The sequence below is a fragment of the Panulirus ornatus genome, chromosome 28 (assembly GCF_036320965.1).
Source record: "Panulirus ornatus isolate Po-2019 chromosome 28, ASM3632096v1, whole genome shotgun sequence".
Lineage (NCBI taxonomy): Eukaryota > Metazoa > Arthropoda > Malacostraca > Decapoda > Palinuridae > Panulirus > Panulirus ornatus.
In genome coordinates, this window is record NC_092251.1 from 6,999,361 (window position 1) to 7,013,552 (window position 14,192).

General features: G+C 38.3%; 1 protein-coding gene across 7 annotated transcripts in view; it reads left to right on the plus strand.

Moving 5' to 3' along the window:
• The window catches only part of krz (beta-arrestin protein kurtz), a 165,750-nt gene that overhangs the window by 135,673 nt on the left and 15,885 nt on the right, over positions 1 to 14,192 (plus strand). For 2 of the 7 annotated variants that reach the window (XM_071678646.1, XM_071678641.1), the window contains exons 8-10: positions 290 to 362; positions 12,542 to 12,685; positions 12,998 to 13,141. In XM_071678646.1, coding sequence (XP_071534747.1) covers positions 290 to 362; positions 12,542 to 12,685; positions 12,998 to 13,141 — 361 coding nt within the window. The remainder of the gene's footprint in view (positions 1 to 289; positions 363 to 12,541; positions 12,686 to 12,997; positions 13,142 to 14,192) is intronic. The other 5 variants (XM_071678648.1, XM_071678645.1, XM_071678647.1 and 2 more) reach the window with 3 other exon arrangements.

The window sequence follows — 14,192 nt, forward strand, 5'->3', positions numbered from 1 at the left end:
ACTTCTACTTTGCTAAGGTGGGAAACAACAAATAGTTTTAAAAAGAAAAACATAAGAGCATTCATAGTTTAATGAAAAAGCCAAAATATATGTCTGTAATATTTAAAGTTTTTATGCATCTTTATAGTGCCAAGAAATGCTGAATAACTATTAGGCTTTAACATTTTACATATTCCATAAAATCCATCATTCTTTGTCATAATTTGCTCAGTGACAGTTTGCTATTTGTTTTCAGATTTTGATTAATAAACATTATTGACTAGAATATTCCAATGCCTTTGTTTTTCAGTTCGACAGTTTGCAGACATCTGCTTATTTTCAACAGCTCAGTATAAATGCACGGTGGCTGAGACGGAGAGTGAGTAAGTATTACTGAATTTTTCAGCATTTTTTCCATCATATTTTACACACTATAAAGATTAATTGTCATTTTTTAAAAGCATGTTTGATATACCCTATTTCAGTAATGTATGTACTGATGTTCAAAATAGTATATTGTTATTCAAGTGGTTTAAGAAGTCTTGAGGTATTAGATATGAAAAGATATGGGGTTTTCTGCAAGAATGTTTAACGTTATTCCAAAGAAGTATGATTTTTTCATCATTGATATGCAGCACATGTATTACCATTATTGCTTCCATTACCTAACCTCTCAGTATACTGAGAAATTGATTGAAAAAAGGAATGAATAAGAGTTGAAAAAGGTAGACCCAAGTAATGTAAGACGTGAATGGTAATTATAATACAAGATAATCATGGAGGTTTACTTTCCACATTTTAAGTGGGTATAGCGCTGGGGTGGGAGAGAAGAATATAATTTTTGACATTGCATTAGAGCTATCAGGATATGTGGGAAAGGCAATACTGTACAGAAAGGAAATTCTGGTGAGCCTTTAGAAGTAAATCAAAGTATCACGAGAGATTTTGAAGGAAAGGAGTGATGGTACCCTGCTCAATCTTTTATTTTCTCTGTATGGGAAAGTTTTTGTAACTCTGAAGTTTAGAGTTCCAGACCATTAGATATCATTTAGTGTTAGAGAGAATTATTAGGTTTGAGGAGATTGGGAAAGCAAAGTAGTAAGGGAATGAGTTTTGTCATCAGTATATACCTTAGAAGGATACAACAGTTTTAAACAAATGACTACAGAAATAGGTCTGCTGGTTGATAGCTGGCATTCTCAGTTAGCTAATAACATATATGTGTGACATTTTATTACAGTATTTTCAACCTCATACCAAGGGTACCTCCACACATCACAAGTTTTCCTGTTACTTCACAAATGAACCAGAACATTGAATGCCAAAAAAAGTGATTAGGTTTATGAAAATCTCAAAGCAGATCAACAATTTGGCTTGTGAAAAAATTTTGCAGCATTAGGCAAACTCCCAGCTTCGAAGAAAAAGATGGTATTAAAACGAGGGTGAAAAAGTAAGAAAAAATAAAACCCTCCCAAACCCAATTTGATCTTGGAATTTGAGGGCCTTTGTAAAAAATTTACACAAACCCCCTCAGGGGGTTTAGAATTCTGTTGTTTTTTGAGCTAAAAAAACTTAGATTATGTTATTGAATGAAGAAATAAAACCCAGACCCAGGGATGCGTGAGGAAAATTGTTTTGTGGTTTTCCCAGGGAGATGATGATAAAGTAATGGAAAAAATAGGGAAAAAATCTATAAAATAGTTTGGCAATTTATACTTGGGGAAAAAAAAACAAATATCTAAATACAAAGTTCAAATTTGTGATGTGCAATTTTACATTATGTGACCAAACTTTTGGTGAAACACTAAATATGAAAATGAAGTTACATCACTGTACATTAAATGGTAACTAAAACTGAATTTAAACCCAAGGTGTGGATATGCAAAACAGTTTCAGACATGGATCATGAAAGGTAGTAGAATAGTTTTTCTCTTTTTCTGGGAAAGTGAAGTGTACAAAATTTTGGTAAGGGGGCAAAATTTTAAAAGGAAAAAGGTAAAAGGGGAAAACCCCCCTTTTAAATTCTTTCATTGCAATTGTATTTTTGTGGTTTGTATTCATAGTTTGTGTTTAGGGAAGTAGAGGGAGCCATTCTTAGTGATCAGGTGAAGTTTCATATTAAAGGGTTCAGTTCTCAGGCACGGTTTTTTTTAAGGGGTCATTTTCCCTTAAATATACAAATGCATATAAAAGGGACTGCTTCATTTTCCCCAACAAAAAACATTGTAAATGGGAAATGGAAAAACATTATAAAAAAATGCTGCTACCAGTTTTTTATATTTGTAGAAAAAGTGATCATTGTAATATTTTTTCCCAACAAAATTTTTTTGTAGATTGCTTTTAGTAAAGAAAAAAAACCCTGGGTGGAAGTCTCCTGTAGAGATGTTAAAAAGTGTCTTTTAGATGGGTCTGATTAATTTAAAAATGATCGATCGACCTGTGCTGTCTGAGAAGGGTTGGTAAGCATAAATGTAAGACAGATATTTTTATGATTATGGTATATAGGGGAATTTCAAACAGCAAAAGCCCCTTAGGTTTTTAAAGGCTGTTTTGTTAGGGGAAAGATAAAAAATTTACAGATTAGTGTGGGAAAATTTGGGAAAGGGCCCATACGGGGATAATTCAGAAAAAATAACCAGCAAATTGTTAGAGTGATGAGGAGGTGCAAATAATATAAGTCATGGATTGATGCAAAATATTTATAAAGTTTTTTAAGGTATCTGTGTATTACTTTCAAACCCCCCTAAAGGGGAGTCCCCCCTTTTAATTTTTTCCATTTTAAATATTTAAATCAGTTTTTAACATTTTTTTTATGGAAAATGACAGGAAATGTTTGCTGCAGTTGATTTTTTTTTTTTTTTTTTTTTTTTTTTACTTTGTCGCTGTTTTCCCGGGGGTTTGCGAGGTTTTGGGCAAGGAAACAGACGAAAAAAAATGGCCCCCAACCCCCCCCACAAGTAAATACCACGTCCACACACGCAAATATCATACCCCAAGGGTTTCCATGGTTTCCCCCCGACGTTCACATGCCTTTATTTAATCCATGACAGCACGTAACCCCGGGATACCACATCGTTCCCAAATTTACTTATTTCCCTTTCCCCCCTTTCCCCTCCTGCATGTTAGGCCCCGATCACACAAAATCTTTTTCACTCCATCTTTCCACCTCCAATTTGGCCCCCCTCTTCTCCTCGTTCCCTCCACCTCCGAAAAATATATCCCCTTGGTCAAAACTTTCCCCACTCAAATTTCTCCCTGTGCCCCAAACCCTTTTTAAAAAACCCCCTTTTTGCTCTCTCAACCACGCTCTTTTTTTTTCCCCACATCTCTCTTACCCTTTCGTTAAATTACTCGATCAAACCACCTCACACCACAATTGTCCCCAAAAAATCTTTATTTCCAGCACATCCCTCCTCCCGCGAAAAACTCTATCCATAGCCCCCGCCCCGCAAAACCCTACAACATTGTTGGAACCACTATTCCTTCAAACATACCCATTTTTGCTTTCCGAGATAATGTTCTCGACTTTTCCCCAATTTTTTAAGGCTCCCCAAAATTTTTCCCCCTCCCCCCACCCCCCTTTATCCACTTCCGGTTCCTGGTTTTCCCTCCGCTGACAGATTTTTTCTCCCAGGGTATCTAAAACACTTCACTTCCCCCAGTTTTTCCCCCATTCAAACTCACCCCCCAAAAGGGCTTGACCCCCAACCCTTTCTGTACCAATAACCCTTTTCTTTACATTTATTTAACTTTTTTTCCCACACACTTTCCCAAAAATCGTCACCAGTTTCTGCAGTTTCTCACATGAACAGACCAGGCGTATCATCAGCGAACAAAAACTGACTCATTCCATTCAGTTGAATCTTACAAATGTTTAAAAGCGGCTACCACTTGAGGCCAGCTTTTGGGCATTTCTCAAAATCTTTCATCTGTGGTATCATATTTCAAACAAAAATTGGTAAGATACTTTTTTTTTTACTGTGAGTATATGTCGTAACTTGCTCAGATAAGCCTCAGAAATAAGTCTGTCAGACTCAGTCATTTTCTCCCCTGCGTCTTTTCCCTTCTGTTAATTTTTCAGTTTTGACTCATTTTTTGAAGTTCCTCATGTTGTCCAGATGCCATAAGAATCACAGGTGGCAGATTTTTTTACATTTTTTTCTTAATTAACGTATGTGCTGAAAACAACTGGATTTGGATAGGTATCTGTGGTTTCAGTGCATTGCACATGACAGCTAAAGACTGAGTGTGAACGAATGTGGCCTTTTTTGTCTTGTTTTCTTGGCACTACTTTGCTGAAGTAGGGAGTAGCGATGCTGTTTCCTGTGTGGTGGGGTAGCACTGGAAATGGATGAAGGCAAGCAAGAATGAATGTGTACATGTGTCTTTATGAGTATTTCTGTGTATATGTATGTATATTTAGGTATGTATGTGTTCATGTATGGGTGTTTATGTATATATATGTGCATATGAGTGTGTTTCTTGGTGCTACCTGTCTGATGTGGGAAACAGCGATTAAGTATAGAATATGTATATATGGAAAATTTTTCATACATATTCGCCATTTCCCGCATAAGCAAGGTAGCGTTAAGACTGAGCCTTAGAGGGAGTATCCTCACTTGGCCCCCTTCTCTATTCTCTCTTTTGGAAAAATTAAAAAGAGAATTGGCATCAGAGACAGAGATAGATGAATAGATAGATTAACAGTAAGACACTCAGGTTATTCTTGCTGAGTCCATATTTTATCATTGCCTATGAAAATTAGGTTTGTATCCAGATGACAGCTTTGGAATGATTATTTTATCATATGGGCGTAGTACAATTTATGCTCAATATCTGCACATTTAACAGAGAGCTCTGAGCACCTGGCATAATGTTCCCATCTACATATGTTTTTTATTGAGTAGCTCCTTTATATATTTTCATAAATTGCTAAGTTAATTCAAGTTCTTTCCATTTTAAACTGATATGACTGCCTATATCTTTCAGACATTAGAACTTAAATATAATTTGCATACACAGCATCGTCTTTCTACATGCATCATTATATTAAATGTACTGAAAACATGAAACAAATCCATACTTTGCTTGTCAGACAATTTATTGTGTTCCTATTCTCCCACTTCCAGCAGTCTTCTGTACTTTCACCATAATTTTTAAGTTTGCTAAGTCACATTCAATTCCATACACCGTAGTATAATTCCACTTGTCCTTTTTATGTATTTATTTTTTTCAATTCAAATATTTTATGTCTTTATATTTTGTCATAGGTATATATGTATCTGCCTTTGTATTTATCATCAGTCAGTATTCTGTATGTTATTTTTTGTCTTCTCAAACATGCACAAGTACATTTATAAGGACTGATTACTTATTTGTAGTTGGATTATTCATTATTCTAAGCATTTTTCCTCATTTTTTTTCCCACACAGCCATTGCGTGGAATATTCCAGTTATTTTTGTTTGCTTGTTACCCCTTTTTTATACTTTCAGAGATTATATTTCCTAGTAAGGACTGTTATTGATATTGTTTTATGATGAAATATTTCTACATTAAATGGATAATAATAACATGTTTCTATTTAGTCATTACAGTATAATGGTAGATTCTAAGTAGTGTGAAGGTATTATGTCCATCTAAATAGAGAATTAATGTTATTCTTCCCATGGAGTTGCTTGAACTAATACTAACATGGTGTGGCTGTAGTTAGAACATTGTCAGTAGTCTAAGCATTTAGTAATGGGTTAGTACTGCAAGTTCATGATGTTCACAAGCATGCAGTTGTAACTTACTGACTTTATTATATCTAATTAACCCTTAAAGGGCTACATTAGTTTTACTTGAACCCATTCCCAGGCTGTTTGTAAAATATATGATGGAGGAAAAGAGTAAAAACATAAACACACACAAAAAAAATGCAAACACACCTGATTGTCAATTAGTTTTACAAAAACCTTCTCACAGACACTTTTTGTATTAGTTAAAGGTTGATGGAAAAAATATTAAAAGAAAAAATTCCAAACTTACCTTTTTTAGCATGGGCTACATTAGATCTTTTAGTCCTCCTACAAGCTGATTTTGTGAACACTTGATTTTTGTCATGAAATAAAAGATTTGATAGGAAAAAACAGCAAAAAGAGATGAAACATCCAAACATATCTAGTCACTGTTCCACACGGCGTTGAGTGTTATAGATCATGGAATTAGCTTAGGAGGGTGAAGGTTAACTTCTACTGCCACATATGTGTTGCCAAGGTCTTTTTTTTATGCATTAGTTGATGGTAGATATATTTTCAAATGAGAATTCATCACCCTCATTACATGGTAGCTACATCTGTTTTGGCACATATTGAGAGGCGTGAACTTGAAACATAGATGTACATTTGTAGCCCAAGGAAATATGTAAATATAAGCTTGTAGCCTTTTAAGGGTTAAATGCACTAGTTTGCAGTTAGACATTTTCATAATGGATGTAATAAGAAAAAAATGCAAAATTAAAGGATTGTATAGCATAAGTGAAGTAATTTTTTGTCTAACTTGTGTTAAGAAACCTCTTAGTTGCTGTGATTATGTGCCAAGCTTACAATTAGTAAATTGTTTGATAAATTTTGTTGCTCTGATAGACACAGTCACTCATCTGTGTATTGGGTGCCAAGCATGTGTTTTACTTGTAAAGAAAGTTGTGGAATTTAGCCATAGATATATTTTGCATATATATATATATATATATATATATATATATATATATATATATATATATATATATATATATATATATATATATTTTTTTTTTTTTTCATACTATTTGCCATTTCCCACGTTAGCGAGGTAGCGTTAAGAACAGAGAACTGGGCCTTAGAGGGAATATCCTCACCTGACCCCCTTCTCTGTTCCTTCTTTTGGAAAATTAAAAGAAAACAAGAGAGGGGAGGATTTCCAGCCACCCACTCCCTCCCCTTTTAGTCGCCTTCTACGACATGCAGGGAATACGGGGAAGTATTCTTTCTCCCCTGTCCCCAGGGATATATATATATATATATATATATATATATATAAAAGGGGATAAGAGTGAGTGCTCAAATTACAGAGGTATAAGTTTGTTGAGTATTCATGGTAAATTATATGGGAGGGTATTGATTGAGAGGGTGAAGGCATGTACAGAGCATCAGATTGGGGAAGAGCAGTGTGGTTTCAGAAGTGGTAGAGGGTGTGTGGATCAGGCGTTTGCCTTGAAGAATGTATGTGAGAAATACTTAGAAAATCGAATGCATTTGTATGTAGCATTTATGGATCTGGAGAAGGTATATGATAAGAGTTGATAGGGATGCTCTGTGGAAGGTATTAAGAATATATGGTGTGGGAGGCAAGTTGTTAGAAGCAGTGAAAAGTTTTTATGGAGGATGTAAGGCATGTGTACGTGTAGGAAGAGAGGAAAGTGATTGGTTCTCAGTGAATGTAGGTTTGCGGCAGGGGTGTGTGATGTCTCCATGGTTGTTTGATTTGTTTATGGATGGGGTTGTTAGGGAGGTGAATGCAAGAGTTTTGGAGAGAGGGGCAAGTATGCAATCTGTTGTGGATGAGAGAGCTTGGGAAGTGAGTCAGTTGTTATTCGCTGATGATACAGCGCTGGTGGCTGATTCATGTGAGAAACTGCAGAAGCTGGTGACTGAGTTTGGTAAAGTGTGTTAAAGAAGAAAGTTAAGAGTAAATGTGAATAAGAGCAAGGTTATTAGGTACAGTAGGGTTGAGGGTCAAGTCAGTTGGGAGGTAAGTTTGAATGGAGAAAAACTGGAGGAAGTAGAGTGTTTTAGATATCTGGGAGTGGATTTGGCAGCGGATGGAACCATGGAAGTGGAAGTGAATCATAGGGTTCGGGAGGGGGCGAAAATTCTGGGAGCCTTGAAGAATGTTTGGAAGTTGAGAACATTATCTCGGAAAGCAAAAATGGGTATGTTTGAAGGAATAGTGGTTCCAACAATGTTGTATGGCTGCGGGGCGTGGGCTATGGATAGAGTTGTGCATAGGAGGGTGGATAGGTTGGAAATTAGATGTTTGAGGACAATATGTGGTGTGAGGTGGTTTGATCGAGTAAGTAATGTAATGGTAAGAGAGATGTGTGGAAATAAAAAGAGTGTGGTTGAGAGAGCAGAAGAGGGTGTTTTGAAATGGTTTGGTCACCTGGAGAGAATGAGTGACGAAAGATGGACCAGGAGGATATATGTGTCGGAGGTGGAGGGAACGAGGAGAAGTGGTAGACCAAATTGGAGGTGGAAAGATGGAGTGAAAAAGATTTTGAGTGATTGGGGCCTGAACATGCAGTAGGGTGAAAGGCTTTGTCGCTGTTTCCCGCGTTTGTGAGGTAGCGCAAGGAAACAGACGAAAGAAATGGCACAACCCACTGCCATACACAATGTACACACACACACGCCCACACACGCAAATATACATACCTATACATCTCAATGTACACATATATATACACACACAGACACATACATATATACCCATGCACACAATTCACACTGCCTGCCTTTATTCATTCCCATCGCCACCTCGCCACACATGGAATACCATCCCCCTCTCCCCTCATGTGTGCAAGGTAGCACTAGGAAAAGACAACAAAGGCCCCATTCGTTCACACTCAGTCTCCAGCTGTCACGCAATAATGCCCGAAACCACAGCTCCCTTTCCACATCCAGGCCCCACACAACATTCCATGGTTTACCCCAGACGCTTCACATGCCCTGATTCAATCCACTGACAGCACGTCAACCCCGGTATACCACATCGATCCAATTCACTCTATTCCTTGCCCGCCTTTCACCCTCCTGCATGTTCAGGCCCCGATCTCTCAAAATCTTTTTCACTCCATCTTTCCACCTCCAATTTGGTCTCCCACTTCTCTTCGTCCCTCCACCTCTGACACATATATCCTCTTGGTCAATCTTTCCTCACTCATTCTCTCCATGTGCCCAAACCATTTCAAAACACCCTCTTCTGCTCTCTCAACCACGCTCTTTTTTTTTCCACACATCTCTCTTACCCTTACGTTACTTTACTCGATCAAACCACCTCACACCACACATTGTCCTCAAACATCTCATTTCCAGCACATCCACTCTCCTGCGCACAACTCTATCCATAGCCCACGCCTCGCAACCATACAACATTGTTGGAACCACTATTCCTTCAAACATACCCATTTTTGCTTTCTGAGATAATGTTCTCGACTTCCACACATTCTTCAAGGCTCCCAGGATTTTCGCCCCCTCCCCCACCCTATGATTCACTTCCGCTTCCATGGTTCCATCCGTTGCCAGATCCACTCCCAGATATCTAAAACACTTTACTTCCTCCAGTTTTTCTCCATTCAAACTTACCTCCCAATTGACTTGACCCTCAACCCTACTGTACCTAATAACCTTGCTCTTATTCACATTTACTCTTAACTTTCTTCTTTCACACACTTTACCAAGCTCAGTCACCAGCTTCTGCAGTTTCTCACATGAATCAGCCACCAGCGCTGTATCATCAGCGAACAACAACTGACTCACTTCCCAAGCTCTCTCATCCCCAACAGACTTCATACTTGCCCCTCTTTCCAAAACTCTTGCATTCACCTCCCTAACAATCCCATCCATAAACAAATTAAACAACCATGGAGACATCACACACCCCTGCCGCAAACCTACATTCACTGAGAACCAATCACTTTCCTCTCTTCCTACACGTACACATGCCTTACATCCTCGATACAAACTTTTCACTGCCTCTAACAACTTGCCTCCCACACCATATATTCTTAATACCTTCCACAGAGCATCTCTATCAACTCTATCATATGCCTTCTCCAGATCCATAAATGCTACATACAAATCCATTTGCTTTTCTAAGTATTTCTCACATACATTCTTCAAAGCAAACACCTGATCCACACATCCTCTACCACTTCTGAAACCACACTGCTCTTCCCCAATCTGATATATATATATATATATATATATATATATATATATATATATATATATATTTATGAAGGTTTGTTGAATGTGTTTGATGATAGAGTGGCAGATATAGGGTGTTTTGGTCGAGGTGGTGTGCAAAGTGAGAGGGTTAGGGAAAATGATTTGGTAAACAGAGAAGAGGTAGTGAAAGCTTTGCGGAAGATGAAAGCCGGCAAGGCAGCAGGTTTGGATGGTATTGCAGTGGAATTTATTAAAAAAGGGGGTGACTGTATTGTTGACTGGTTGGTAAGGTTATTTAATGTATGTATGACTCATGGTGAGGTGCCTGAGGATTGGCGGAATGCGTGCCTAGTGCCATTGTACAAAGGCAAAGGGGATAAGAGTGAGTGCTCAAATTACAGAGGTATAAGTTTGTTGAGTATTCCTGGTAAATTATATGGGAGGGTATTGATTGAGAGGGTGAAGGCATGTACAGAGCATCAGATTGGGGAAGAGCAGTGTGGTTTCAGAAGTGGTAGAGGATGTGTGGATCAGGTGTTTGCTTTGAAGAATGTATGTGAGAAATACTTAGAAAAGCAAATGGATTTGTATGTAGCATTTATGGATCTGGAGAAGGCATATGATAGAGTTGATAGAGATGCTCTGTGGAAGGTATTAAGAATATATGGTGTGGGAGGCAAGTTGTTAGAAGCAGTGAAAAGTTTTTATCGAGGATGTAAGGCATGTGTACGTGTAGGAAGAGAGGAAAGTGATTGGTTCTCAGTGAATGTAGGTTTGCGGCAGGGGTGTGTGATGTCTCCATGGTTGTTTAATTTGTTTATGGATGGGGTTGTTAGGGAGGTAAATGCAAGAGTTTTGGAAAGAGGGGCAAGTATGAAGTCTTGGGGATGAGAGAGCTTGGGAAGTGAGTCAGTTGTTGTTCGCTGATGATACAGCGCTGGTGGCTGATTCATGTGAGAAACTGCAGAAGCTGGTGACTGAGTTTGGTAAAGTGTGTGGAAGAAGAAAGTTAAGAGTAAATGTGAATAAGAGCAAGGTTATTAGGTACAGTAGGGTTGAGGGTCAAGTCAATTGGGAGGTGAGTTTGAATGGAGAAAAACTGGAGGAAGTGAAGTGTTTTAGATATCTGGGAGTGGATCTGGCAGCGGATGGAACCATGGAAGCGGAAGTGGATCATAGGGTGGGGGAGGGGGCAAAAATTCTGGGGGCCTTGAAGAATGTGTGGAAGTCGAGAACATTATCTCGGAAAGCAAAAATGGGTATGTTTGAAGGAATAGTGGTTCCAACAATGTTGTATGGTTGCGAGGCGTGGGCTATGGATAGAGTTGTGCGCAGGAGGATGGATGTGCTGGAAATGAGATGTTTGAGGACAATGTGTGGTGTGAGGTGGTTTGATCGAGTGAGTAACGTAAGGGTAAGAGAGATGTGTGGAAATAAAAAGAGCGTGGTTGAGAGAGCAGAAGAGGGTGTTTTGAAGTGGTTTGGGCACATGGAGAGGATGAGTGAGGAAAGATTGACCAAGAGGATATATGTGTCGGAGGTGGAGGGAACAAGGAGAAGAGGGAGACCAAATTGGAGGTGGAAAGATGGAGTGAAAAAGATTTTGTGTGATCGGGGCCTGAACATGCAGGAGGGTGAAAGGAGGGCAAGGAATAGAGTGAATTGGAGCAATGTGGTATACCGGGGTTGACGTGCTGTCAGTGGATTTTTTTTTTTTTTTTCCCCAAAAAGAAGGAACAGAGAAGGGGGCCAGGTGGGATATTCCCACAAAGTCCCAGTCCTCTGTTCTTAATGCTACCTCGCTGATGCGGGAAATGGCGAATAGTATGAAAGAAAAAAGATATATATTTATTATGAAATATTTTCAGTACTGTGAATATACCTATGGCAATTTGCTTTTCACCGTTAGTTTGATAATTCATGTTTAGTTATGTTCCCTCTCTACTAATATCCTGTTCTTTTGTGACTTCTGTCCTCTTTTTCTTATTGTAACTAGTTGACTTGTCTTGTTTTTTGTTATTTTACACCCAGTACTATGGGTATAGGAAGTGTGTCTTGTTTATCAGTGTTCCAAGGCTGCCACCTTTACATTTGAGGAGCCAAAGCAAAATCATATGAAAATTCCTCCAAATTATAAGTCATTTCATTTCTTGTCAAACCTGAAAAGCATAAGCTCAACATATTTGACCAGCTTGGTATTCATGTGACCATATTTCCATCCATTTGACCATTTTTCTATCCTTGCAGTAGTGTTCTTCATCCATTTGAATGTCCTGCCAATATGTTGTCAGTAGTAACTTCATTTATATTATCATCCATTTGTGATGTTTACAGTACTTTTGGTCCATGTCTTACCAATTCTGGGTTAAGCTCAAGTGTTGAAGTTTGTGCAAGCAGGCTTGACATGCCTGTCACAACTAGATTGTTATTGTTTGATGATATTAAAACTCACCTCTAATGTACATTATTCGTAAGTTTCATTGCTTAATGTAATGACCTGCCCTGCCCATCTCAGAGCATTTGTTGTGAGTGCAGGGTAAAGTTGGCAGCTGGTGTGGTGGTGCTGTGGTGACGTGTGTCTGGTGTGCGTTCACAGGGACGGGTGTCCTGTATTGCCGGGCTTTACCCTATCTAAAGTGCTGCACCTCACGCCCCTGCTTCTTAACAACAAGGACAAACGTGGTCTGGCACTAGATGGCCAGCTCAAGCACGAGGACACCAACCTGGCGTCCTCATCAATGTAAGTAGCACCTGCTAAGACACTAACCACTAATCGCTAACAGCCATTAGGTGCACCAATGACGAAATTCTCCTGGGGATGGCGGTTGGTGCAGCAGCAGATCACCATACACCCAGCATCAACACTTTCTCAACTCCTCACATTTCAGTAGCTCCATTTGGTTTCATTATGTCCGTATGTATATGGCAAGTGATTTGCCAAGAAAGCATGTGAGAGTTATGAAGATGGTGTTGATGGAATGGGTGTAGCAAGTAAGGTGGTGGTGGTGGTGATGGTGGTGGTGGTCACAGAGAAGTGGTTGTGTTGTTGCAGGGAAGGCTGCCCTGTGGGGCCTGGCTTCTCCATCAGTAAGGTTTTCTCGCTGACGCCCCTTCTGAGCAACAACCGGGACAAGTGGGGGCTGGCCCTTGATGGCAAGCTCAAGGATGAGGACACCAACCTAGCGTCCTCTACTGTGTGAGTACGCACACCTTATGCTGTGTCCTCACCTTAAGTAGGTAAAGTTTGATGTAAAAATCTCTTCCACTTAGTACACAAAAATGATAGACTATCAATTCAAATTATTTTCCTGGCCCTTCTTGTAAGTAGAAGAGTAACATCCACACCAACTCAGATGCAGTAATGTGGTATCACCTTTTTTGTATGTCTGCATCCTAAGTAGGTATAAGAGCTAAGTACTGTCACCGTATCTTTCTGCCATGCCATGATATAATTTGTTGTATAGAAAACCATGTGTTCATCCATAATTGCTTGGTTACCTATCCAGACAAAAGATGTAATGTAATGGTAATTTGGTCAATGTCAGTTTTTGTGCACAAAAGATGTGTTTGTGTTGGGCAGCTAGAGTAGGGACTCCACACATTTATCCAGGCACATGATTTCACAGTTGTTGTGAATATAGTTATTTGAAAGTTTGGGCATAATATATATCAAATATTGGAGAAGTTAGGATTACAGTCTTTGATAGTTTCAGGATTGATTCATAAGTGTATTTATTGAATTTGGCAGTGCATGTGTGAAGTGATTGATAGCCAAGTAGTTATGAATTAGAGAAAGTGATTAATGTAATTGAATTCCATTTTACATTATTTACACCATATATCATTTGATAAACAAGGGAAGGGTGTGCACAATGTGCTGTGTCAGTTAATTTGAATCTTTTTTCATGATTGAATGATCATGATATTTATAATCAATATATTAGTGAAAACAATGATATCACTTAAACTATTCATTAATGAACATGAGGTATAGATAAATTTTAGTTATAAAGTGATGATTGACTAAAATAGGCAAAAAAAAAATCAGAATAGAGCTTCACTGCTTTTGATTTTGCTTGAGTCTTTCCTAAAGAGATTAGGGAGAGTTTTGAAGGTGTTACATTAGTTACAAAAGGAAATTTTATAGAAATTGTTATAAAAGAATAATTTCATTTTATTTGTAGTATTTTAGGTTATGTATGATATCATGTGATCCACATTTGATAGATTTAGAATATTAAGTATCT